General features: G+C 38.7%; 1 protein-coding gene across 2 annotated transcripts in view; it reads right to left on the bottom strand.

The window, feature by feature from the left end:
• LOC122063984 (phosphoglycolate phosphatase 1A, chloroplastic-like) overlaps positions 1-27,796 on the bottom strand; it is an 83,311-nt gene that overhangs the window by 32,942 nt on the left and 22,573 nt on the right. Inside the window, exon 5 of one of the 2 annotated variants that reach the window (XM_042627678.1) lies at positions 19,457-19,528. The exons of the other annotated variant lie outside the window; for it this stretch is intronic. Coding sequence (XP_042483612.1) covers positions 19,457-19,528 — 72 coding nt within the window. The remainder of the gene's footprint in view (positions 1-19,456; positions 19,529-27,796) is intronic. 2 annotated transcript variants of the gene reach the window in all.

Here is a 27,796-nt window from a genome sequence, read left to right as displayed (position 1 = left end):
TTTCTGCCAAGGATCATGATTTGGCAACTGACATTTTCCAGTCTCGTCTTATCCTTACTTTATTTCCTTTTTTCGATTCTCCGACTAGTTCTTGACCAACACCACTGTAAGTTTACTAGCGACACCTTAAACCCTCTCCACTTGTGGCTACCTTCTTCTCCATTACCCCTCTACTCAATCTGATTCTTTAGTTGGAGCTCCTACTTCTTCTCTGTACCTACGTAAAGGTACTTGTTCATGTACCGAACGATCTATTGGTACTTTATTGATAAATTTATTTCTTTGTCCCATTTTCCATCTTCTCTTTATAATTTTTCTTTGTATCTGTCCCCAAAGCCCATCATAAGGTATTATCTCATCCTGGATGGAAGTCCGCTACGGATGTAGAAATGGATGCCCTACTTTCTCATAAGACATGGACTGTAGTTGATCTCCCTTGAGGTAAGGAGTTAGAGCAGTGCTGTTGGGTATATACTATTAAGTACAATCCTAATGGTTCTGTTGAGTAGATCAAGACCAAGTTGGTGGAAAAAGGATATACTCAAACTTATAGGGTCGATTATTTTAAGATTTTTCACCTTTTGCTCAGTTGAATACTTCTTATGTGCTTATTTCCCTCGCTATTAATCTCGGCTGGTTGTATCGGCTCGACATAAAAATTCGTTTTCTCTATGGTGACTTACTTGAGAATGTGTATGTGGAGCAACTTCTTAGGTATGTTGATCAGGGGGAGAGTGCTAGTAAAGTGTGCAAAGTTTATAATGACATTTGTAGCCTGAAGCAGTCTCTAGAGTCTAGTTTGAAAATTCAGTATGATTATTAATCGCTATGGATTTATCCAGTGTTACTCGAGTCATTCCGTGTTTGTCCATCGCCATGATTCCAGGGTGGTAGTGATGGTTGTGCACAATGTTATTACTTTTGGTAACGACTCTTTTGGCATTGAGGAGAGGTTAATTCTTATTTACGACTGTATTTTCATATGAAAGATTTGGTTGCCCTTAGGTATTTTCAGCGATTGCGGTTGTGAGGAGTAAAGGCATAGTCTCTTAGAGGAAGTATGTGTTCAATATTATGTTTGAGACTACGATGTTAGCATCCAAACCTATTGATACGCCTATAGATCTACATCAAAAGTTTGAGACTAATAATGGTGAGGAGTTTATGACTAAGTAGTTGGTAAACTTATTTATCCTATTGTGACTAGGGCAGATATTTCTTTTGTAGTAGAATTTATAGGTTAGTATATGGAAATGCCCAAATCGGCATCAGGAGGCAACTTATTGAATTTTACGGTATCTTAAAGGTGCTCCAGAAAAGGGTCTCATATAAGAACCTAATAGAAATGTTAATCTTGTTGGATACTCTGACAATGACTAGGTTGGTGCTGAAGGGGATACAAGATCTATTACTGGTTATTATACTTGTGTTAGTGGAAATATTGTTATTTGGAGTAAGAAACAAATTATAGTGGCGAAGTCTAGTGTAGAAGCTGAGTATGGAGCTATGACTCATACAAGAGCCGAGTTGATGTAGTTGAAGTCTTTTCTTCAAAAGCTTGGATTTCTAATCACAAAGTCTATTGATATGTATTGAATAATCAGGTAAACATCCATATTTCCAGCAATATATATATTGTTTTCCCAAGAGAGGAGACTAAGCATATTGAAGTTGATTTCCATTTGTGTGGGGCGTTATGACAAAGTTGATTTCTAACCCTTTTCTTAGTTCTAGAGGTCAGGTCGGCAATATGTTTACTAAGGTCTTGCCTCGGTCAATTTTTCTTGAAGGACGTTCCAAGCTAGGCATGGGTGATATTTATGAACCAGCTTAAGGAGTGTTAACAAGTTACTACTGTAAAGGGGTATTCTTGTCTTATTTTCACTTATGTGGGGTGTTAATATGTCTTACTAATGTAGTGGGGTTATTAGTATAATTTTTCTACTTTTATATTTGTTATCAATATATCTCTTACTACCGATTGGACATTAACTCAAATCTCTCCAATTGGTAGCACTGCTGCTACTTCATTTCTTCTGCTTCTTCTCTCTCTATTCTCTATTCTCTTTGCTGGTGTTTTCAGATTGAACTGATAGAACATGTTAGAGTTCATGTAATAAGGGTACTTTGGATACTGGGATATTATGTCGTATTGTATTTTGACTTTTTTACTTCCCTTGGCTACATTATGTTTGCATTGGGGTAGGTATGAAAATGTTCTTCTTATTTTCTCCCTTCTCCTCTTGTTCTTTTGCAACCTTTAGTTTCCAACTTGGTATCAGAGCCCGCGGTTTTGGTTTAAGAGTTCTATTACAAGTTCCACATTTCCATTTCCTCTCTTTGGAATCCTAAAGATACAAAGGGATTCCAAAGGAGAGGCTACCATGTGAAAAGTTTGAAGCAATCATGAGATAGTCTTGGATATATACTATAAAAGCACCAAGAGAAGACCTCATGTGAAGTTATGACTATTTGGAGCTCCAATAAAAATGGGCAGGGTAGACAAGATTATTGCCAGCTCCATACTTCAGCTTCTCTCTCTCTCAACCGGTATTTGTTGGAGCTGGGGTAGGGTTCATTTGGATTTCTCAAGGTCTCCTCCACCTCCCCATGGTCTGAGTCATTGAAGAAAGGAGTTTTTTAACCACAACTCACCTCCCCATGGTTTGACAGGTACCACTAGCATTGGCTTTCTTGTTCTTTTTTGAATTTGAAATTCTACATGTGATGCTTCTAGTTGCGTAGTATTGGTGAAATTCTTTGTATGGATTTTATTAGTTATCATGAGATGATAGTTGCCCCTTGAAGGTTGTATTTGAGATGGGTTTCTTCAAGTTTTTTTTTTTTTTTTTTTTTTCCTGAGTACTGAAACGGGTGTATTTGGGTTGAGTGTGTACTCCTCATTTGGTTTGGGTATCATCTCCACATTTATAAGTGTGTTCTTACATTATGTCTGAGGAAAGTGGACTTGTGGAAGTTTTGGGTTTCGGCTAGTGGTTTGAGTAGTCCCTTCCTACTCAGATTGCCTTTGAGAAGTTGGACAACACCAACTATTTGGATCAGGCCCATCCTGTGAAGCTTTCCCTGCGAAGTCGCGGGAAGTTAGGGTACATTTTTATACGGTGATTCACAGGAGGAGGTTATATAAAGCAACCTCCCGGGTATGTTTCTCAGAGGGAGGATTCACATAGAAGTATATAAAATATACAAGGCTATTTTTGGGTTAGAACAGTCACCTAGAACCTAGTTTGAAAAATTCAGCTCCATTGTTATGAAGTGTGGGTTTTCACAATGCTACTCCGATCACTCAGTCTTTATTCGTTGTCGAGGTTCAAAGGTGGTGGTTTTAGTGGTTTATGTTGATGGCATTATTTTATTGGGTAATGATACATCAGTTAGAATATGTGAATGGAGAGGAACAATGAGATGTGAGATAAGGAAGAAGATGGAGAAGTAGAAGAGGGAGAAGAGAGGGAATCGATGGTATGTTGGAATAGTGTGTAGTGAGAGAAATCTCACATACACCAATATATTCTTTACTAATATATTTACAAGGTATTACACAAACCTCCCAAAGGAGGGAAATTACATACACCTCCCTAAGGAGGAAAAGGAAAATAAAACATAATGAGATAAATTACAATAACACCCTTAGAGTAACATAACTAATATCTCTAATACTCCCCCTCAAGCTGGAGAATAAATATCATGCATTCCTAGCTTGGACAATAGAGAACTGAACTGATGATGAATAAGACCCTTTGTGAAAATATCAACCAGCTGATTTCCAGTCCTCACAAAAGGTGTGCATATGTAACCAGTGTCAATCTTCTCCTTAACGAAGTGTCTGTCCACCTCTATGTGCTTCGTCCTGTCATGCTGCACAGGGTTGTCGGCTATACTTATGGCAGCTTTATTGTCATACTAAAGCCTCATAGGTGCCTCAGTATCAAAACCCAATTCTTGGACAAGTCTTCTCAACTAGAGAAGCTGACACACTCCATGAGCCATGGCTCTATATTCTGCCTCTGCCCTAGACCGAGCCACCACAGATTGCTTCTTGCTCCCCACATAACTAGGTTTCCACCTACAAATGTACAATAGCTTCATGTAGATCTCCTATCAGAGACTGAGCCAGCCCAATCTGCATCAGTGAAGCCTTCTATCCTTATGTGGTTATGCTTGGCAAAAAGTAGTCCTTTTCCTGGAGAAAACTTCAAGTACCGAAGGATGTGAAAAATAGAATCCAAGTGCCCACTCTTGGGAGCATGCATAAACTGACTCACCACCCCCACTGCATAAGTAATGTCTAGACGAGTAAAGGACAAATAAATAAGCTTCCCAACTAGCCTTTGATATTTCTCCACATCAACAAGAGAAGGGCCAGCATCTTCTCCCAGCTTATGATTCTACTTAATAGGAGAACTTGTAGGCTTGCAGCCCAACATTCTTGTTTCTTTCAAGAGATCTAGAGTAAACTTCCTTTGGCATATATTTATGCCCTTCTTGGATCTAGACACTTCAATCCCTAAGAAATACTTTAAGGATCTTAGATCCTTAATCTCAAACTGTTGGGCTAAGTAGTTCTTCAGATTGACTATCTCAGTTCTGTCATCTCCAATTACCATAATGTCATCAACATAGACAATCAAAGATGTGATGGTGCCATTATCACGCTTAGTGAGCAGAGTGTGGTCAACCTGACTTTGGGAATAGCCATTCTTCAGGATGGCCTATCGGAACCTTTCAAACCAGGCCTTCAGGGATTGTTTAAGACCATACAGAGCCTTCTTGAGAAGGCACACCTTTCCTGCAGCTGAAGGGAACTTGAAGCCAGGAGGAGTTTGCATATACATTTCCTCTTCTAAGTCACCATGTAGGAAGGCATTTTCACATCCAATTGATACAATGGCTAATCCTTATTTGCTACCAGAGATGAGAGGACCCTTATGGTGTTATGCTTAGCCACAGGAGCAAATGTCTCCTGATAGTCAATCCTATACACTTGACTGTATCCTTTTGCCACCAGCCTTGCTTTGTACCTCTCAATAGTACCATCTGACCGGTACTTGATTGTGTAGACCCACTTACATCCAACTAGAGTTCTCCCCCTTGGAAGGTCAACCAATTTTCAGGTATAATTTTTTTTAAGGGCCATCATTTCCTCAATCATAGCTTGTTTCCAATTTGGGTTAGACATAGCTTCAGAAACATTCTTGGGAATAGAAGCAGATGAGAGAGCAATAGTAAATGCAACACCTACAGGGGATAGAGAGTCATAGGAAACAAACTGGGCAATAGGGTTAGTACAAACTCTCTTTCCTTTCCTAATAGCAATAGGAAGATCTAACTCAGATGTGGAAGGAAGGATATTACCTGATTGAGGAGGGTGGATCTTAGAGTTGGATTCAAAGAGGACTCTTGGCAGGTCTTCTTATTCCTCCTTATGTACACAATGGTCTCCTTTTCATTACTTGAACTTGAACCACCTCTTGAATGATCACCAACATCAATAATATCCACCTCTTTATGTTTCCCAATGTCAAGCATAAAAGGAGAGATAGGCAATGGGGAAAGAAAAGGGATCTCATCAGTAGTCTTTTCACCTCCATTATGCTCCCCCTGCAAAGGATGCTGAGGAGAGGCAAAAAAAGGTGCAGACTCAAGGAAGGTGACATCTTTAGAGAGAAACTTTTGTCTGGAAGAAGGATGATAGTAGCCAAAAAAGATACATTTAAGTGCCTTGGGGTCCAGTTTAGTCTATGAAGACTTATTAACATGGACATAACAAATACACCCAAACACTTTGGGTGGAAGAGAGAAAGAAGAAGATGAGGAGATAAGATGTCCAAGGGAGTTTTGGAGCCAAGGAGTTGTGTTGGCATACGGTTGATCAAATAAGCAGTAGTAAGAAGAGCATCAGACCAAAAAGTTTTAGGAACATGCATGCCAAAGAGAAGACTCCTACTAACCTCCAACAAATGGTAGTTTTTCCTCTCAGTTACCCCATTTTGTTGGGGTGTGTCAACACAAGCTAGCTGATGGATAATGCCATGGTTAGTAAAAAAGTCTTGAAGACCACTATATATATACTCCCCCGTTTGTCAGAACGAACAATTTTAATTTTGGTGTCAAATTGTGTACATACCATATGATAAAAAATTTTAAAGGCATCATACACATCACTCTTGTGCTTCATCAGAACAGTCCAAGTAGCACGGGAAAAATAATCAACAAAAGAAACAAAGTAACGAAAACCAAGTAAAGAAGTAGTAGTAGAAGGCCCCTAAACATCAGAGTACACAATATGAAAAGAAACAGTCGATCTATTACTATGATAAGGATACGAGGAATGACAATGTTTAGCAAAAATACACAGTTCACAATGAAAGACATGGGAACTAAGAAAAGAAGTAAATAAATGAGGTAATTGTTTTCTCATAACAATAAAAGATGGATGCCCCAAACGTTGGTGCCACAACATCACAGAATCCATAGAACTGCTATTAGTACATCCACACACATAAGACTAAGTTGTAGCCAAAAAAGGTGATTGAGGTTCAAGTAGGTAGAGTCCTTTCTCCTCATGCTTACTGCCAATAATCCTCTTTGTCACCAAGTCCTGAAAGAGAAAATGAGAAGGAAAAAAAGTGACACAACAGTTTAAGGATTTTGTCAGATGGCTCACAAATAAGAGATTACGGGTAAGGTCAGAAACATGAAGAACAGAATCAAGTGCAATGGAAGAAGTAACAGGAATGCTACCTTTACCAGAAATGGAGGAAAGGGAGCCATCGGCAACCCTGACCTTATCTCTACCGGAACAAATAGAGTACTATCATAATAATGGGATGTACCAGTCATATGATCCGTAGCAACCGAATCAATAACCTAAGATGGAGCTGTGGAAGGGGTAGACGAGGAAACCTGCAAAGCAGAAGATGAGGACTCTGGCACTGTAAGGGAAGAAGATGATGAGCCTCCCAGTTGAGAAATAACCCTACGGAATGCTGCAATATCCTCCCTAGTAAGAGAACTGTGCTCTGGCTGTGGGCTGGAATTAGTCCCTGTAGTAACATGCTCAGTCTCAACACTGTGGGCTCTAGCTCCCCTACTATGTCCACCATGAGCACCACTAAAACCACTACGCATGCTAGGAGGTTGACCATGAAGAACCCAGCATCTCTCTTTAGTATGCCCAGACTTCCCATAATGATCACATCATCTGTCATCTCCACAAGGTGGGCCTTGGCCTCGGCCACCACCACGCCAATCCTTCTGAGAGCTAGTAGTAAGAGCTGACCGCTCAAGAGAAGGGGTATGTTCCATGGCCACACACCTGGTCTCCTCACTCTATAAATAACTACACACTTCATCAAGGGATGGAAGAGGAGACCGACTTAAAATTTGGATCCGGATTAGCTCATTCTCGAGGTTCATCCCACCAAGCAAAATAAGAACGTTCCTTCTCAAGTGTTCGATAAACCTTTGCTTCATCCTTGGGATTGGACAGTTGGAGGTCCCTATAGTGATCATACTCCTCCCGGAGACTAATAACAGTGTTGTAGTACTCAGAAATGGTCCTAGTAACTTGCCTCATGCCAATGACCTTCTGAAGTAGTTGATAAACCTTGGCCGAGTCATCCACACGATCAAAAGTCTTAGTAACACTATCCCAAATATCCTTGGCCATTTCTTTCTTCATAAACCTTCTTCCAATCTCAGGTTTCACGGAAAAAATCAGCCATGTCATAACAGTGGAGTTCTCAGTCTCCTACTTTGGATATGTCGGGTCTTCTGGGTTAGGAGCCTTAATGGTACTTGTAACATAACCTAGCTTTCCTCTACTTCACAAGGAAAGCTTCACAAAATGAGCCCAATCCAAATAGTTGGTGTGGTCCAACTTCACAATAGAGATCTAGGTATGTGGGTTATCAAAAACAATAGGAGGAGGAGCACCACTCGATATACTGGCTGAAACATCACCAAAGAGGGCTCCAAGGCCACTATACTCAGACATATTGCAGATAAAAGGTCACACACAAGGTGGAGTACAAACTCTACCCAAAAAATTACTTTCCCTGAACCAAAAAAAAACCAGCCACCAATCCAAGTATACACTTCAAAGGAATTCACAACATTTACCTCCTTCAAGGTATAGGATCATAATATAGGAGCTAAATACCCCTAAACATCATACCTCACAAGCAAATAGCATTCGGAAGCATCACAGACAATTTTTTAGAAGTAAAAATACTAAAAACAGGGCAGGCGGTACCCTATATGGACTGATATTTTTGAGTTGTGGCTGCCCAACTCAAGGAGGCTTGTAGTGAGACCAAGAGGGTTAATACTACACCCTAAGACATGGTTTTAAGTATTGGTTCGTATCGTTCCGTATCGGCTGATACGTATCGGTATCTGTAGGTATCGGCATGATACATACCGATACGCTACAGGGAATTTTTTGACCCTCTTTGTGTATTGGTGTATCTGTAGCATCGTATCGTGCCGTACCATATTGGTCCGATACGTACGATACTCCACGATACAAAATTTTGGAAAACATAAAAATTCCTGTGAGTATCGATACGTATCGGTGAGTATTAGTACATATCGCACTGTATCGTACAGTATCGTACCGACACGGTATGATACGGCTACTTAAGTGTGGAATGTGTTTTTTTTGTTTGAAACAAGCACTTTAAACTCTCTTACCATTTACCAACAGTTTGCTACATTTCTCTTCTTTCTTCCCCTTTGATTTACTCACCTTTTTGGAGACCCAAATGCTAGATTGAAGGAAACATTGTGGAAGTGAATGGTTCAAACAAGGAGTAAAGCATAGTCCAAGAAGAACCTTGAACTTGAAAGTCAAAAGTTTTGAATAGTAAGTTCTTGAATCTTTACTCACTTTTTCAACTTTAACCTTAGATTTTTAAGTTTTTTACAAATCTAAGATTCATCATACTTAGAATCACATTTTGTGCATCATTATTACATGAAATCATTGGATTTATAAGGATTCACACACTTTTTTCAAAAGAAAATGAGGGTTTCAATTTTTTTCAAATTTCTTAGATCTACTCATGTTCAATGGTTAAAAATGTTTAGATTTTTTATATGTTATGTAAAAACAAGTGTTCTACAACTTCAATGGAAAATTTTGATTTTTCTCAAAAAATTGTATTTTCTTAAATTTTTTTTATTCCGAAATTAATTAAAAATATATATATATATAAAAAAAATTTTTAGAAAATTTAGTTCATTCTACTCTTAAAAATAATGTCATAACTTATAATTACTAAATACATGATTTCAAATAAAATCCAGACTTTTTTCTCCAAAAAAGTGAGGGTTTCAATTTTTTTTTTTTATTTCTTAGATCTACTCAAATATATTGGTCCACACTATGTTGATTTTTTATATGTTCTTTAAAAACAATTAATCTACAACTTCTATAAAAAAAATCTAATTTTTCTAAATAGTTTGTATTTTTTATTTTTTTTATTTCAAAAATTAATTAAAAATTAAGAAAAATAATAAAAAAATATAATTTTTTTAGATAATTCAGTTCATTTTCGTTTAAAAAAAAATTATAATTTACTTGGCCAATGACCATGATGTGAAATTAGATGCACAATTTTTTTTCCAAAAAAAGTGTGCATTTCAAGTTTATGTAAATTTGAAAAAATACAAAAAATTCTTTTTTTTTTTCCTTTGGATGCCTCTCATTTTAGTTTATAAAAAAATGCTATTATTTACTAAATACTAACTCAATAAATATGCATATTACGTTTCATTATGTATCTTTGTAGGAAGATGACGCCTAAAAAACGGTCTAGGGATATTGGATAGGCTACAGCCGAGAAAGTACAAGGCAATAGGTTGTGTACAAAATGCAATTCCTATGATACTATCTACCTAGGAGGTGGAATTACCAGACATAAACAACATTTGACTGGAGGATTTTCTAATGTTCCAAATGTACCAAGTGCCCAGATGAAATAAGCAAAGCAATGAGGAAGCACTTAAGGGGAAGTAGAGATAAAGCAAAAAAAGCTGTTGAAGAAGATGATAGATTGGTTGAGAATCTAAGGGATCATGAGGATTATGAAGGATCCGATATGGAGGCAGAGGATGAAGATCAACAGCTTGCACGAGCGATGCATATTTCAAGGGAGGAAGCAAAAGAAAAACAATGGATAGTAGAACAGCTGAGAAGAAGTCAATCTGTAGGACCTAAGCGTGGTGGCCCGATGATTTATGAATAAGGTTTTGGCTCTAGAAGTCGTCCAAGTGTAGATATTGGAGGCACTGTGAAGGGCAAGTTTGACAAATTTGCCTCCAGTGGTAGAGATAAGGGGAAAAGAAGCCCAGAAATTAGAGATATGAGAGATGCACCATATGAACATCATGATGAAGGGAAACAAAGGATTGAAGAGGCTTTCCAACCAAAAATATTGAGTAAGAAAATTAGGAAAGCAATCTCTAGGTGGTTCCACATTTCTATGATTGCACCTCACAAAGCTAAAGATCCGTACTTCAAGTCTATGGTCAAGGAGATTCAGACATGTGGGAAAAATGTGAAGCCACCCACACCCCATGAAATTGCAGGGCCATACTTAGATGCCATTGTGAAAGAGGTCGATGAATACATTGAAGAGTTTAAATACAAGTGGCCTGAATATGGAGTGACCATCATGTGTGATGGGTGGAGTGGACCGACGAGGATGTCCATCTCAATTTTTCTGATACATTGTGATGGGAAAACAATATTCCATAAATCTTTCAACGCATCCTCAGATATCAAGGACTTAATGTATTTGTTCAAATTAATGGATGAAGTTGTAAAGGAAGTGACTGATAATGCCTCCAATTTCAAAAAGGCTGGTACTTTACCTATAGTGAAGTATCCCACCTTATACTGGACACCTTGAGCAGCCCATTGTATTGATTTGATGTTCAAGGACATTGATGAAATGAACAAAGCGCACACATTGGTTTCTGATGCTAAAATGATCACCAACTTCATCTACAATCACAGCTGGGTGATGGCATTGATAAGAAAGTACACAAAAGGTGACTTGGTGAGGCCCGTAGCAACAAGGTTTGCAACAAATTATATTGCACTTGATAGTATTCAAAAACGGAAGGAAGGGCTAGTTAAGTAATTCACCTCTAATGAGTGGTTTAGTAGTAGATATGCAACCACTGAAATTGGAAAAACTATTCAAGACCTAATCACTCAACAAAGTTTTGGGAGAGGATATACCAATTTACTAAGATTTTGCAACTACTATTTGTGTTACTTAAAGTAGTTGATGGTGATAAAGCACAGACGATGGGAAATATAGTGCATTGTATAGAAGTTGTCAAACAAAAGATAGAAGAGGATAACCCAAAGTCATTTAAGGCATTTTTGAAGATTATAAATCGTCGATGGGAAAATAATTTGGTTCAAGACCTTCAACGGGTAGGTATTTTCTCAATTAAATTTATAAGTGACTTTATTAGTAATTTAATATACTTAATTGTTAACAATAAGTATTATGTAACAATGTCAATGTGTAGCCTATTATTTGAATCCGGATTTGCACTACAAGAACAATTTAAGGTTTAGGAAAGATTTGATGGAATCTTTGAAGGATGTTATCAACAAGTTAACTCCTAATATTGACTCTGCCAAAGATGCAGTTGAAGAGGTTAGTAGTCTACTAAACTTACATATTGAATCATTGATTAATATTTAATACATTGAGTTACATGTATTAATATGTTAATACATGTATAGGTGAAGTACTTCCGGGAGGCCACTCAAAGGTTTGCTGATCATTTAGCTATCCGTGCTAGAGGAACACAACGCCCTGGTAATTTAGGCTTAACCAGCTATCCTTGTATTTCAAATTTATTTCAAACTCCTAATGTTGCAATTATCTTTGTACAACTGATTAATGGATGAACTGTGGATGGAGCGCTCCAAATTTGAGGCCAATCACAATGAAAATATTATCATGCATGGCATCCTCAAGTGGCTGCGAACGTAATTAGAGTACGTTCGGATTGATACACACCAAACCTCGGAATCGTCTGAGTTATGAGAAGCTAGAGAAGCTAGTGTATGTGCACTACAACATGAAATTGAAGATGAAATATTTAGAATTGAAGAAATCAGGGGATGATATTAATGTCAACCAAATTGACATCACCCACATACTCGACGAGGAAGATCCAGTTAGGGGATGGATTGAGGAGACTAAAAATGTTTTAATGTTGGACAAATTATCAGAAGATCAACAAAAAACCACACCTGATCCCATTATAGAGGACCTCATTAGAGATATAAATGAAGATTTTAAAAATATTGTTGATGATGAAACCCAAACACCATCAGCTAAGGAAGAGGATGATGATAGCTCCAATGATGGCGATATTAGGAGGACGAGGTCAGGTGCTACATATAGTGTAACTCAACCAGATAGTGATGATGATGATCACGGCAAGGATGGTGCTGATGATGATGATGATTATGATGATGATGATGATGATGATGATGATGATTGATGATGACGATGGTGGTGGTGGTGGTGGTGGTGGTGGTGGTGGTGATGGTGGTAGTAGTGGTGGTGGTGGCCAAACTTATGTACCAGTACATTTCACAAAGGAGGTTGCATTTACACATGTAACCCAAGATAGTCATCATGGTGCTCGAACACAACCAAAGTCTTATAGTCAGAGGGGTAGGCGATCCCACAATCCGAGTGCTACTGATGCATTGATGAGTAGCATGGAGTCAATGAGCATTAGTTCAGATCCCGTTGGTTCCTCAACTGGACATGGACACCATATATCTTTAGATGCATCTTCAGGCTATGGATATGGGACTTATGTAGGATAATCATTTTCTAATCTAGTGCATTACAGAAGTTTAGATCACGTTGGTTCCTCATCCGGACATGGACACCATGTATCTTTAGGTGCTTCTTCAGGCTATGGATATAGGACTTATGCAAGACCAACATTGGCCACTCTTGAGCAGTACAGAAGATTCTATAATAAATGGGAGACCCACTACCATAAATATTTCGACTGGGGTAAATATTGTGCCTATATTCGACAACTTCAGAACATCATCTTAGTTGCTCCTATTGAAGAAGAAGGTCTTAGCTAAGGATTTGAACCACCACGACACTCTTCATGGCACTCATCACAGTGGCAATGGCAATGAGGAAAGAAAAAACTGTAAGAAACCTCATCATTTTGAACATTTTCAAGTCAATATATTTGTCTATCAATACGATACCCTCTACTTAAGTATTTATGCATTCTACATGTTATATATAGCTTTTTTTAACTATTTTTTTATGCAAAAGTGTATAAAAATGTGTTCCCTATCCATTTATGTGCGTATCTTTAGCGTATCTTAGTGTATCTCCGATACGATACGATACCCTCTGATACGTATCTTAATTTTGACCGACCGATATGGCAATCGATACCGATACTTTAATCCTTGCCCTAGAATGATCCAAATGGGCTTAGTTTCAGCTCCAAAGCTGACCAGATGAGAGAGAAAAGGGAAAAATACTCCAGGGCTGGTGGTAACCTTACCTAAGCCTGGTTTTGGTTCTTGCAACCTGCAAGTGTCCCTTTCTTCAAAGAAAAACTCCCCTTGTGTCTCCATGGTCTCCTTACATGCCTCCCTCAAGGTTTCTTCAATCTTCTTACATAAAAGTCCCTTTTCTTGGAACCCTTTTGTAACCTAGGGTTACAAAGAGAAGAGAAGAAGGAAGAACACAAGTAGTTCGACTCTCAAACCAACCTTACAAGAAGTTGCTCTGATACCAAGTTAGAATATGTGAATGGAGAGGAACAATGAGATGTGAGATGAGGAAGAAGATGGAGAAATAGAAGCGGGAGAAGCCAGGGAATCGATGGTATGTTGGAATAGTGTGTAGTGAGAGAAATCTCACATACACCAATATATCCTTTACTAACATATTTACAAGGTATTACACAAACCTCCCTAAGAAGGGAAATTACACATACCTCCCTAAAGAGGAAAAGGAAAATAAAACATAATGAGATAAATTACAATACTGCCCTTAGAGTAACATAACTAATATCTCTAACAACATCTGGTATTGCAGAGGTCAATTCCTTTCTACTTCAGCACTTTCAGATGAAAGCCTTGGGTTCTCTCAGCTATTTTCTTAGTATGGAACTTCTACAAAAAAAGAAAAGGTTTAGTTTGTTTCAATGGAAATATATATTGGATCTTTTATTTTAATGTGGTGCGCTTAGATGTAAACCAATAGATACTCCCATGGATCCTCATTAGAAGTTTGACTCAGAGGATGGTGAAGTGTTTGATGATCAACATTATTACAGGAGAGTAGTTGGGACTTGGGAAGCTTATTATCTAACTGTTATTTGTCCTAACATTTCCTTTGTTGTGGTTGAGATTAGTCAATTTATGTAGTCACCAAACGACTAGGAGGTGGCTTGTCGTATCTTTAGGTACCTGAAGGGAGCTTCAGGGAAGGGGAATATTTATCGATCGCATCAAAGCGTTGATTTGTTAGATTTTCTGAAGCTGATTGGGCCGGTGTTGATGCCAACCTGATGGTGATATAAGATCTATCATAAGTTATTACATATTTATTGGTGGAAATCTTGTCTCATAGTGTAGCAAGAAGCAAACAACTGTGGCTTGGTCTAGTGTGGAAGCTAAGTATAGAGCTAGGGCTCATACTACAGTTGAGTTGATGTGGTTGAAGTTTCTTCTTCAAGAGTTGGGTTTTCAAATTACTCAACCTATGAAGATGTTTTGTGATAATTAGGCTGCCATCTACATTGCCAGAAACCCGGTGTTTCACGGAAGGACCAAATATATTGAGGTTGACTACCACTTTGTATATGATGCGGTTATAAAGAAGCTGACTGTTACTCCATCCGTTTCATCTGGTGACCAGTTGGAGGATGTGTTTACTAAGTCTATTTTTGGTCCTAGTTTCTATTAGTGTTTTTCCAAGCTAGGCATGGGTGATTTATATGCTCCACCTTGAGGGGGAGTGTTAACTTATAATTCTAGTCAATGGGGGTGTTGTTTGTACTCCCATTGGACCTATTGCACTTAGACTTATATGGTTACTCATGATAGAGGGAGTGTCCCTATCTGAGCAAGGCTTGTTAAGTGATTAGTTTGGTTAGTAGTTGCTGTAAGTAGATAGTTTCCTATTCTATTTGTGTTTCCTATTAAATTTATGATTGTAACTTTAGTTATTATAAATATAACACATTGTCCAGCAAGAGGATTTACTCCAAGTCTCTTGCTGACTCAGTCATCTCGCTTCTGTCTTCTTCTCTCTCGCTTTCTGTGTTCTCTCTTTTATTCTGATTGACAATAGGTGTTGAATGTTGAGTTCTCTGAAGTCACAGTATTATTGCTGAGACTGTTGGTATTTCTTACATTGGTTATTGATGGTTGATACCAATATTTGCCATTTCACAATAATTATTTTTAGTTCATTTTGGTAGTTATGATTTTTAATAACTTTACAAAATTACATTTTCTCTTTTAATAAATCCCAAATTTACCATGTGTATCAATTCGAAAAATGATTATCTATAGGAAATACGAATTCCAAAGTTTAATATTTATTGGACTCAGGCTATTTAATAAGTCATCATTAACAATGCACTACGTAAACAAGTCTCTCTCTCTCTCTCATTCAAAATTAGAAATTACAGTTATAGGTGAATAACAGAAGAAGAAATGAGTCAAATGCTTAAAAAGCAATTATTATTTGAGATCTACAGTCGGATAGTTATTGAAAATATCTACTATTTGTTTTCTTGAAAATCAAAGGTATCAAAACTTTGAGATATGGCCCTGAGATATCTCATATTTTCTTTGCTGATGATACCTTCATCTTTTGCAGAGCTACCCTGAGGATTTTTCTACCATCAGATGTATTCTTGATCTTTTCTCTGACCTATCAGGTTTGACTATCAACCTTGATAAAAGTAATATTGCCTTCTGTTCTAATATGACCAAGGAGACCAAGATCTGAATATGCCAAACCATTGGAATCAAAGAAATGACCCATGATTCAACCTATCTTGGTATTGCTCTTTTTCACCACCATGGCACTGTGCCAAAAACTGTTCCTTTAGGTCAATCATCTCTAGAGTTGAAAAAAATCTAGGTTCATGGAAAGCCAACCTACTTTAGTTTGCTGGTCATACTATTCTGGTCCAATCTGCCCTTTCCTCCATCCCTTCATATTTGATGTCATGTTTTGCTCTCCCCAAGTGATCTGCAGGAAATTAGACTCCTCCTACTAGCACCTTTGGAATGATGACTTGGATAAATCCAGGAAATTACACCATATTTGATGGTACAAAATCTGCTCCCCAAATCCCATGGTGGCCTTGGGATCCGTAACTCTAGACTCACAACAAAGCACTACTTCTTAAGCTTGGATGACGCCTCTTTACTAATGTGTCAATCTTTATGGGCCCAAATCCTTAAAGCCAAGTATTTCCATAATAAATCAGTTTTTGATCAAAAGACCTTGAGCAAGAGAGGGTCTATTTCCTGGAACAGCACGGTAAGTATTCTCTCTTCCATAGTTGTCACGGCGCCAAGGCGAACCAAAGAGGTGGAGGGTTGTCTAAGCGCTTAGGCGAGAAGGCGCACGCCTTGAGGCGAACAAGGCGACCAATTTTTATTTTTTATTTTTCCTATTTTCTAACATTATTTAGTAAGCTATATATACATTGTATCATAAAAAATCAAGATTAAGCAACATCAAGTCATTAAAAATCAACATTTAGCCATATTAAATCATAAAAGATTAACATTAAGTCATATTAAGTTATAAAAAATCAAAATTTAGAGAAATGCTCTGGTTCTATAACAAGTTTGACTGGTCAAATGATATTATTTTTACATGAGATTTTTTGTATCAGTTATAATATAAAACCAGCTTTCCAACAAGTCTAAGATTACTTAAATCTAAGTTGTAATGACAAAGTTATGTTCCGGTCAAACTTATTTTTAAGTGCGCGAATGCTGTCAAAATGGCCTGAATGAAAATAATTTTATGGATATCAAAACAAAAAATTATTTTACCGGACTTTTGGTTTTTAGCAATGTTTTAACATGATAGAATTTATAAAATTTTCATAATTGAGAAAAACTCCAGCATTTAAAAGTTGAAAATCGCTCCTATGACCAAAATCCAGTTTTTCTTCTTGGACTGGGGGGTTGACTTTTTATCCTTTTGGAATTTGATTTTTAAACTATTTTTATTGGATTCAAATAGGGGGTATTTGCTTATTTATGAATAATATCTTAAGTAAATGAAATAACAAATACAAAAAGCAATGAAATAACAAATACAAAAAGCAATGAAATAACAAATACAAAAAGCAATGAAATAACAAATATAAAAAGCAATGAAATAACAAATATAAAAAGCATTTACTTAAATGATATTTGGCATAAATAAGTGCCAAAACACAAGGCAGTATGCAGTGCAATAAGGCGACGCTCTCTTCTTCAAAAAATGATCTCCAAAAAAATAGGTAATGGAAATGATACTCACTTTTGGACTGACCTTGGATAATGTCTACTCCACTTTTGTCTAATATCGTTCCTCTTGCAGCTCATTATTCCCGCCAATTCTAACAAAGGTAAATGATTTCTTTCTAGGAAACAATTGGAATACTGGTCTCTTAAATTCTGTACTCCCTCTTTATGGTACTAATAAGATTTTACAGATCCCTATTTCCAATTGCGTTGATAGATGGTGGTGCCACCTCTCAAAGGAAGGCTCCCTATCTACTAAGATGCTGCCTCTTTTCTCAGAACTGATTTATTTACTAACAATAATGGATGCTCAAACATGTGTACTTGCTTGTCTCCATGCTCACAATGGTGGCGTTATTTTTGAAAACTCAAAATCCACCAAATTTAAGCTCTTCTTTTGGATATTTGTCCATGATGGAATTCCTACAAAGGACATCCTATGAAAATGGGTGGACATTGGCCCCATCTGTGGTTTGTGCCACAATAATATTTGTCATTTGTTTCTCACATGCAAGTTTACAAGGAGAATTTGGGCTGCTGGACCCTGGGTCTCAAAACTGATCTTCTAAACTTGTCCACTTTCACATCAGTAATTATGTACTTCTTTAATTCTAATAAAAATCCCAAAAAATAATTTGAATTACTTCTTCAGTGTGTTTATTGTTATGTGCTACTACATCTGGCAACATAGGTACTAGGTAATTTTTGGAGATCAAAAGCCCAACCCATACTATATCCTTAAATAGGTAGACTTCTGGACCTCTATTTACAACTTTAACTTCCATGAAGAACAACAGGTTAAATTCCTACACCAGAAGCCCACCCGGTCAACAACACTACCTGTTCACTCCAATGTTATTCTATTTTGTATAGGGATGACTAATTACAAAAACAATGTTTCAGGCTAGGCAACAACCCTTATAACAAAAGGGAAATGTTTCTTACTCCAGCTAACTACATGTTGATAGGAAACGGTACAGAAGCAACAGTAAGAAGTTCCTTATACGGGATGAAAAAAGAAAAGGAAGATGAATGGAAGGTGGGGATTTGGAGTGATGCAGGGGAGCTAAGGGCTCTTTTAAATACTAATGATATTAACCGACGGCCTTGGACAGCAATTCCTCTTTTTTTGGAAACTGAAATTTTTTTGTGTAAACCCAATCTGTGTATAAAGGCTGACAACGAAATCATAAACATTTTGAAGTATATAGCCCTTGAGACTATGGTAAGAAAAACTATGATCATGGACCCTGATTACCTGTTAAACTCTTTAGTTACCATCTGATAATATTTGGACTTTTTTCCATCAAAAAAAAAATATATATATATATATATTAGGAACCTAGACAAGTGTTCTGTTCTGGACTATAAAAATAATAGCTCGAAGATCAACAATAGTATAGGCACCCTCTCATCAGGAAACATGATTCAGGTCACAAAGGTTTGTGAGATGTCTCATGTCACCACTATGACATTAGCAAGCATGGGTGGCTCCATGTAATAGAGTATGCCACATCCATCTCATTGGTCAAATTAGTAGGGGATGTGTTAAAATTGAATTCAAAGTGATGATAAAATTATAAAAATGCCACTAGGTTTCAAAATAGTGAAATGGCAACCTTGCAATATATGAAACTTTTAAATCCCTTCCCATGCTTATTTTAGGCTCAAATTTCATGGATGAGATGGCATGGGGTCAGCTATCACTAGGACCCACTTGTATGCATTCGAACTATACCACATGGAAAAAATGATGTGAAGATTCCTCCCCCATGCCACCCTCCCCCCCCCCCAAAAAAAAAGGATCTTATCATGAACAATCTCTTTGGATCTCATATTAATATTCTATAATCTTACCGGCCCACCGAGGTATTGAAATCCAGCAAGCTCGAGCTCCTTCAATATGCCATCTTCGCCAATTACATAAATCTGAATTAGGAAAAATGTCAGCATTGATAAGTGAACTGATTTTCTTACCTTGCTTTTGTGAACATTTTCATTCTAGAAATTATCATAGCGTAGTTGATTATAAATCTACAGCAGTCATTTTTGGTGAGCTTCAGATTGCTTGAACTGTGGAACACCTAAACAAAAAATTAAAACAAAAAGGAAAAAAGAAAAGAATAGTGCTAGGGCATTGGATTAAATCAAAAGCAGAAATGACTGTTTTATCACATTTTCCTCTACTTGACCACCGGGAGAGAGCGCTCCTAGATCAGCTTACTTAAAGGGGAGAAAGAGTTTATTAGGGAATTAGGAACCTAGCCTAAAGTGAGCTTTGTTATACCCGTACCCAAAATCCTAGTCTAATTTCAAATTTGGTTAAGGGTGATGCCCCCGAGATAGGATCCATCAGTGACCTATGGATTGCTATGGTCTACCACTCGGAAGGAAAGAATGACCCTTCTTGTCGGTGCAGTTAGTGTCGATTGAACTGGAGAATGTTATGTTTGTCTCGAATTCTTGACCTGTTTTGAAGATTGACCCGCTTCGACTTTTTTTTTTTTGTGGCAACCTAAATGAGATTTTTTCTGAGATCTGTGATGGTAACACAGGGGTTGGGCTGATAAACCCAACCCCAGAGCCTAGCATTGATCTTGTATGTGGGTGCGGGATACGGTACAACCCAACCGACCGCGATCCAATGGATCGACCTGATTTGGAGGAGTATATATATGTATCATCGTCTTGTTGAACAAGTATTATGAGATATGGGGTTTTTTTGTGTCAGGGTTTTTGGGCGAGATTTTTTTCCCCAATTTGGGTATTCGAAAGAGAGAGATCCGTTGTAAATTTTCTTCCAACATAGTGAATCATCTTCTTCTTCGCTCGAGGATGTAGCACACCACATCGGTGTGTGAACCTCGTTAAATCTCTATGTCTTGGTGAATCTATGTTTGTTTTCTTCGTATTTGTTGGTGTTTGTTCCAACAGAGAAGGTTCAAGCTGTACAAGCCTTAATGGTAACGTGTTCATGAGTTCATACACCTATTTGCATGCATGAACACACCATAGTACAGAACACTAAGGAAGTCATTCCCCATCTGAACCGAGGCACCAAAATGAAACAGGAAGAATTGGCACAGTATGATTCACTGGTCAATACCCACTGGTGATCCACAAGTGACATCCATCAATGGTACTGTACTGCTAGAATCAGATTATTTGCTTGTGGGGCCTAGGGCTTCATACCCGTGTACTCCAAAACACCTCCGAGGTTTGGTTTATCAATCATGATAATTAATTAACCTATAAAACCCTACGAAGGTGGTCCACACGGGTCAAATAACGTATTAATTCATTTCTTGGAAAATGACTTAGTTAGACAAACAAGCTTTAGTATAAATAGTCTATCTATAAAATGTGTAAACTAATTTCATTTCTTCATTCACCAACTGAAGAAAAGAGGAGAGAAGAAGAACAAGAAAAGACAATGAGAAGGAGTAGAGAGCTAAGGAATTAGGGAAATTCTACAACCTACAGACACTCACACCCAAGATAGGTGGTCTACCTCTCTCTCTCTCTCCTATTCTCACCCTTGAGTTCAGATTGGTAAACCTAAGATAAGGCTTGACTAGGTTTTGTTGAGAGAGGGAGCTAATCCCGATATCGGGATTAGCATCAGCCACTGGACCGGATAGGGGCAGTTCTGTCCTATCCGGTCCCTATATGTGCTTTAGGGTTATTCTCTTGTAATGGGGGGCATTCTAGTCCTTGTACTTCTTACTTTTGATCCTTACATACTAATGATTCTTGCAATCAGCCTAATTCTAGACTGATCGCAAGCTGCTCTCTCATTGAGGTTCTCTGCGGTTTGTCCTCTCTCTTTTCTTTCTCTCTATTTCTGGTTTTACTGATTTGGTTGCAGGAATCTGGGATTGTAACATGGTATCAGAGCTTCTGTAATCAAATCAAGGATTGACATCATCATTCTTTGCTGATCTCAACCCTATGCTACTCCTCTTTGGTGCGCAGCCACCTATTGCTACTCCTACCTTAATTCTTTGACCTGATTATAATGATATAAACACAATCAGGCCTTCCTACCACTGCTACATGGATTCATCCCTTGTTCTCTAGAATCGCTGAAGCCAATATACAATTCTGCAGATTTTTAATGGCTGCCGCCCCTATGTGTGACTTGTTTTTAGCTGCTGCCCTATGTGTGAAGCTCTACTACTTCACGGTTTAATGTGCTGCTGTTTTACTACCTCTCTACATACTCTACTAGGCTTTTGAAGCCTCCCTTACTGCTCCCATCAAGGTCAACATTACCCTACCAGAAGCACCTATTGGCTGGAATTTTTTTTCGGTTCCTTGGGGTCCGATTGCTCTTTGGCTGCTGTTTCTCAAATCTCGTTGGTGAGTTCTTCTTATTTGGTTGTCTTTGCAAAACATACATGTCATTAATTCTTGCTCTCATGGCTGAGACCAAGACTACTGCTACTCCTACTACTACCTCCTTTGCATCGGACAATGTGAATGTCCAGATTCCTTCTATCAAGCTTAAGGGAAACTCGAATTACCTTCTTTGGACTCAGTCAGTCAAGGTTTATCTGATGGCGAAGGATAAGCTTGATTACACTACCTCTGACCCTCCCAAAGAATCTGACACTGGTTATGCTCAATGGCAGAAAGAGAATGCATTAATCTTAATTTGGTTATGGAATAGTATGGAACCAGATGTGGCTGCCAATGACATGTTTCACTCTACTGCCAAGTATGGAATGACTTAAAGGAGACCTACTCTCAGGAGAAGAACATGAACCGTATTTATGATATCTATGAAAAACTGTTTCAGTTTCACCATTCGGACAAGCCACTTTCCGAATATTATAGCACTGTCAGAGGTATGGTCGAAGAACTCAATGTCTTCCAACCCTTGACCACTGACATTGACAAGTTAAAGGCTCAGCGTAACGAGTTCTTCGTCTCTGAATTCCTGGCTGGTTTGAACAATGACTTAAAGGCAGTGAAGGGTCACTTACTTGCAGGGGATACTATACCTACTTTGAATGATACCTACTCACATCTGCAGCAAATTACTTCCTCCACTAAACCTGATCAGTCTACTAAAGACAGTTCTGCCTTCCATGCCAACTGTGTACATGGTCACGGTCGTGGGGGAGGTCGTGGTCGGCTTGTTGAGGATCTGGTGGACAACCCTCTGATCTTTCAGCTCGTTAGTGCACTTTTTGTGGAAAGCGCAACCATATTGTTGAGACGTTTTGGGTAAAGCATGGCAAACCATAGTGGGCAAGACAATTAGCTAATCATGCAGTGTCTGACGATGGTACTGACACAATGGCTCCAGTTGATCCTAAACCAACACCTTCAGGAGATTCAGCTACCGGTCTGCACGATGACATCAATCAGTTGCTCCGGCGCTTGCACACTCTTAAGGCATCCTCTAATACATCTAATGGTGCATCTACATCCACTACTACTCTAGCCCACACAGGTACTTCAGCCCTTCTTATGACTACATCTACTCCTTGGATCATTAATTCAGGTGCCTCTACCCATATGACCGGAAAGTCATCACTTTTTAAGAATTTTTCTACTAATGCCAGTTCCAATTCTGTTATCCTTGCTAATAGCACTTCCACACCAGTCCTTGGACATGGTACTATTTCACCTACCCCATCCATTAATTTATCTTCTGTCTTACATGTTCCTCAATTTCCATTAAGTCTTCTCTCTGTAAGTCAATTAACCAGTTCTTTAAATTGCTCAGTAATCTTCTTTCCTTCCTACTGTGTATTTCAGGATCTTCACACGAGGAAGACGATTGGTGGAGGGCGTGAAAAGGATGGATTACACTACCTTAATAGTGGTTGTCCTCCTTCTACTGCTGTTGCTATGGCTGTTAGGGACGTGACTCCTTTCCAATGGCACAGTCGTTTAGGTCATTTGTCGCTTTCTAGGTTACAGCTTTTATTTCCTAGTTTTAAGTCTGCCCCCAGGTTAGAGTGTGAGGTATGTGAGTTGGGTAAACATCATCGTGTGTCTTTCCCATCTCGCTCTGTGTCTCGTAGTCCGTCTTTATTTTTTTTAGTCCATTCTGATGTATGGGGTCCTTGCAAAGTCAGTAAAAGATTTAGTTTCCGATATTTTGTGACTTTTGTGATGACCATTCTCGCCTTACATGGTTGTACATGTTAAAGGAAAAATTTTAATTTTTACATATGTTTCACAAATTTTATAATTTAAAAAAAGACTCAGTTTGGCATTCCTATTAAAATTTTTCATTCTGATAATGCTTTAGAATATGCTCAAACTGATATATCTGAGTTTTCTGATACCCATAGGATGATACACCAAACTAGTTGTGCCTATACCCCACAGCAAAATGGGGTAGTAGAGCGCAAGAATCGGCATCTCCTTGAGGTTGACCATGCCATTATGCTTCACATGCATGTTCCAAAACATTTTTAGTGTGATGGTGTTTTAACCGCATGTTATTTAATTAATCGCATGCCATCCTCTGTCCTGGTGGATAAGTCTCCATTTTCTGCTATGTTTCCTAATTTACCTAGTTTTACTACACCACCCCGTGTCTTTGGGTGTGTATGTCTTGTCCATAATCTGTATATACAGGTTGACAAGTTATCCCCGAGGTCTACTAAGTACATCTTTCTAGGTTACTCTCGTACCGAGAAAGGATATAAGTGTTATGACCCCATTACTCATCGGAATTTTGTCAGTGCTGATGTGACCTTTTTTGTGTCCCAGTCTAGTCCGGAGTGGTCTTCTCCTTCTTCTCCACCCTTACCCTCTCTTATACCCCTACCTGATGCTCTTAGTACCAGTGACTCACCTCCCCTATAGGTTTATCAGCGCAGGAAGAAGACTGGATAGCTAGGTGGCAAGGTCATTAATCCTGAAGATTCACTCCTTCCACTGCCATATTCCGTTAGTGAAGCTCCTCTTCCTCCTTCGCCTAATGACTTACCGATTGCACATCGTAAAGGTACACATTCCTACACTCAGAAATCCATGGTTGTGTACCCTATTGATAACTTTGTTATTATCTCATCTTCCCTCTCCCATCCATGGTCTTGCACTATCCCTTTCCACTAACCCCATTCCCTATTCCATAACGATGCCCTCCGTATTCTTGGATAGAAGGCTGCCATAGATGTAGAAATGGATGCCCTTGTGAGTAGTGGTACTTGGAGCCTGGTAGATTTACCTCCTGGTAAGGATCTGGTTAAGTGTCACTGGGTGTACACTGTTAAGTATCATTCTGATGGCTTTGTTGAAAGGTTAAAGGCCCGTCTGGTTGCTAAAGGGTATACTCAGACTTATAGTGTGGATTACTTTGAGACATTCTCTTCAGTTGTCAGACTGAACTCTGTTTGCCTTCTTATATCTCTTACTGTCAACTTTGATTGGCCGCTATTTCAGTTGGACATCAAGAATGCTTTTCTATATGGTGATCTCCAGGAGGAGGTGTATATGGAGCAACATCCTGGTTATGTTGCTCATGAGGAGAATAGAATACAGGTCGTGTGCGTCGCTTGCACAAGGCTACTATGGGCTTAAACAGTCCCCTCGAGCATGGTTTGACAAGTCCAGTGCCACCATTGTCACGTGTGGTTTTTCGCAGTGCTATTCTGATCATTCAATATTTTTTCGTCGCAGAGGTGACAAGTTGGTGGTCTTGGTGGTATATGTTAATGACATTGTTTTTATTGGCAATGATGAGGCAGGTAATTCTAAAGTAAAGGCTCATCTCCATTTTTAGACCAAGGATCTTGGTCATCTCCATTATTTTCTAGGGATTGAGGTGATCCACTACAAGAAAGGGATTAATCTGTCTCAAAGAAAGTATATTGTGGATCTTCTATCTGATGCTGGGATGCTTGCATCCAGACCTATTGATATTCCTATGGATCCTCACCAAAAGTTCGGTGTTGATGATGGTGAACCATTTCAGAATGTGCATCAGTACAGGAATTTGATTGGCAAGTTGATTTACCTGACTGTGACTCGTGTTGACATTTCTTATGTTGTTGGAGTTCTTAGTCAGTTCATGCAGTCTCCTTAGAAAGCACATTGGGATGCTGCTGTCCGTGTTCTTCGTTATCTGAAAGGTGCTCCTGGAAAAGGGTTGATTTACCGTCCTAATCGGCATAGGGGTCTCGTTGGCTACTCTGATGCTGATTGGGCTGGCTCTGCTAATGATCGGAGATCTACCACTGGATACTGTACCTTTGTTGGAGGGAAGCTTATTCATGGTGTAGTAAGAAGCGGACTACTATTGCCCGGTCCAGTGCAGAGGCAAAGTACAGAGCTATAGCTCATACCATGGATGAGTTGATGTGGCTGCGGTCGCTACTATTGGAGTTGGGATTTCCAATGACTAAGCCTATGAAGATGTATTGTGACAACCAAGCTGCAGTTTACATTGCTAGTAACCCGGTCTTCCATGAGAAGAACAAACACATAGAGGTGGACTATCATTTTGTTCATGATGCTGTACTGAAGAAGCTGATTGACACTCCGTTTGTTCCTTCAACGGCTCAATTAGCTGACATGTTTACTAAGTCTTTGTTTATTCCTAGCTTTCGCAGGGTTATACCAAGTTGAGCATAGGTGATGTGTATGCTCCAGCTTGAGGGGGAGTGTTGAGAGAGGGAGCTAATCCCGATATCGAGATTAACGTCAGCCGCTGGACCCGATAGGGGCAGTTCTGTCCTATCGGGTCCCTATATGTGCTTTAGGGTTATTCTCTTGTAATGGGGGCATTCTAGTCCTTGTACTTCTTACTTTTGATCCTTATATACTAATGATTCCTGCGATCAGCCTAATTCTGGACTGATCGTAGGCTGCTCTCTCATTGAGGTTCTCTACGGTTTCTCCTCTCTCTCTTTTCTTCCCCTTTCTCTTTTCTTTCTCTCTATTTCTGGTTTTACTGATTTGGTTGTAGGAATCTGGGATTGTAACAGGTTTCAACTAACACGTAGGTGTTGGTTGGGACTTTGGTAGGAAAAACCCTTCCAAGGCTTGTATGATAGCATGTACCTATTTCTACAACCAAAATTAGTGATTTCCTCATCACATTCTCTCTCTCTTCCAATTTTCCAAATCAAGTAAAAACCTAAACAAGGATTTGGAGTAATGGTAGTTGAAACCTAGTTTCTCTTTACATGCATGTCTCTGATTAGAGTCCTTAAATATAGATGCATGCAGCCAAATACTAAGTTCTAAATTAAAAGTGGTAAAACTGACCTAAATGAATTCAAGTTGAAGATAGGGCTAACCCCACTTAATTGGATAGTAATTTTTCCATGATAGAAAACCCAATGAAGGTAATATGCATTGAGGATGAAATCTTGCCAGAGAACTCATTCTCAGGGTCTTACTGGTTGATCACCACTGGTTGATCCCACATCCATCGGAGGGACCAACCGGTGAATAAATTCTCAGAACCTGAGCTATTGTCCCATCCTCCAGTGGTACCTACTGGTGGTACATCATCCACTGGTGGTACCTACTGAACCTATATCAAAATTGGACTTAGGGGTCTTTTAGGACTTCAATGGGACTTCTTCTATTAAATTCTCAATATAATCACACCCACTTGGCTAGGTCAGAACTAAGTCTCGTGGTGAGGCCAATGCGGTGTGGGGATAGTTGATTCAACGAGTCTATCGACAAGATGAGTGGGTGGCTTGACTTAATTTATGGAGTTTTTCTACTTTAATTTATTTATGTATAAACATGATTTTTGTTGAATTATGTTATGTTATTTAATTGTAATATGTTGTACACGAGATTGGATGGAAATGGATTTCTTATGTTATTTAACTATACCACTTCTATATGAGATTGGATTGAGAAGGAAGTTGGTATGTGAGACATTGGGTGAGGACCACGGTGTGGCTGAAGGAGGATTCCGATACTATGGTCCTTCATTTTTCCTTTATATGATGTTATGTGCATTACATATAGAAAGCATATGGTTAAGGATCATTAACCCAATGCTACTACCCCTTGCCAACTGGGGATAAGGTGTTGGATAACCCATTGGGGTAGGTCCGATGAACCTTTCCGGGATACCACGTCCGCGGTACGATGTGATTGTTGCCGAAGGCAGACAGAGCCCGATGACCGATCTGTGATTTCTATGACCATAGTGCTAGGAAGAGGTTTATCAAGGGTTTACTGGGAGACCGAAGGTTGCATTCC

This window comes from Macadamia integrifolia, unplaced genomic scaffold (genome assembly GCF_013358625.1).
Source record: "Macadamia integrifolia cultivar HAES 741 unplaced genomic scaffold, SCU_Mint_v3 scaffold1508, whole genome shotgun sequence".
Taxonomy (NCBI): Eukaryota; Viridiplantae; Streptophyta; class Magnoliopsida; order Proteales; family Proteaceae; genus Macadamia; species Macadamia integrifolia.
Note: the sequence above shows the minus strand (reverse complement) of the source record. Positions and strands in the feature narration are given on the sequence as shown.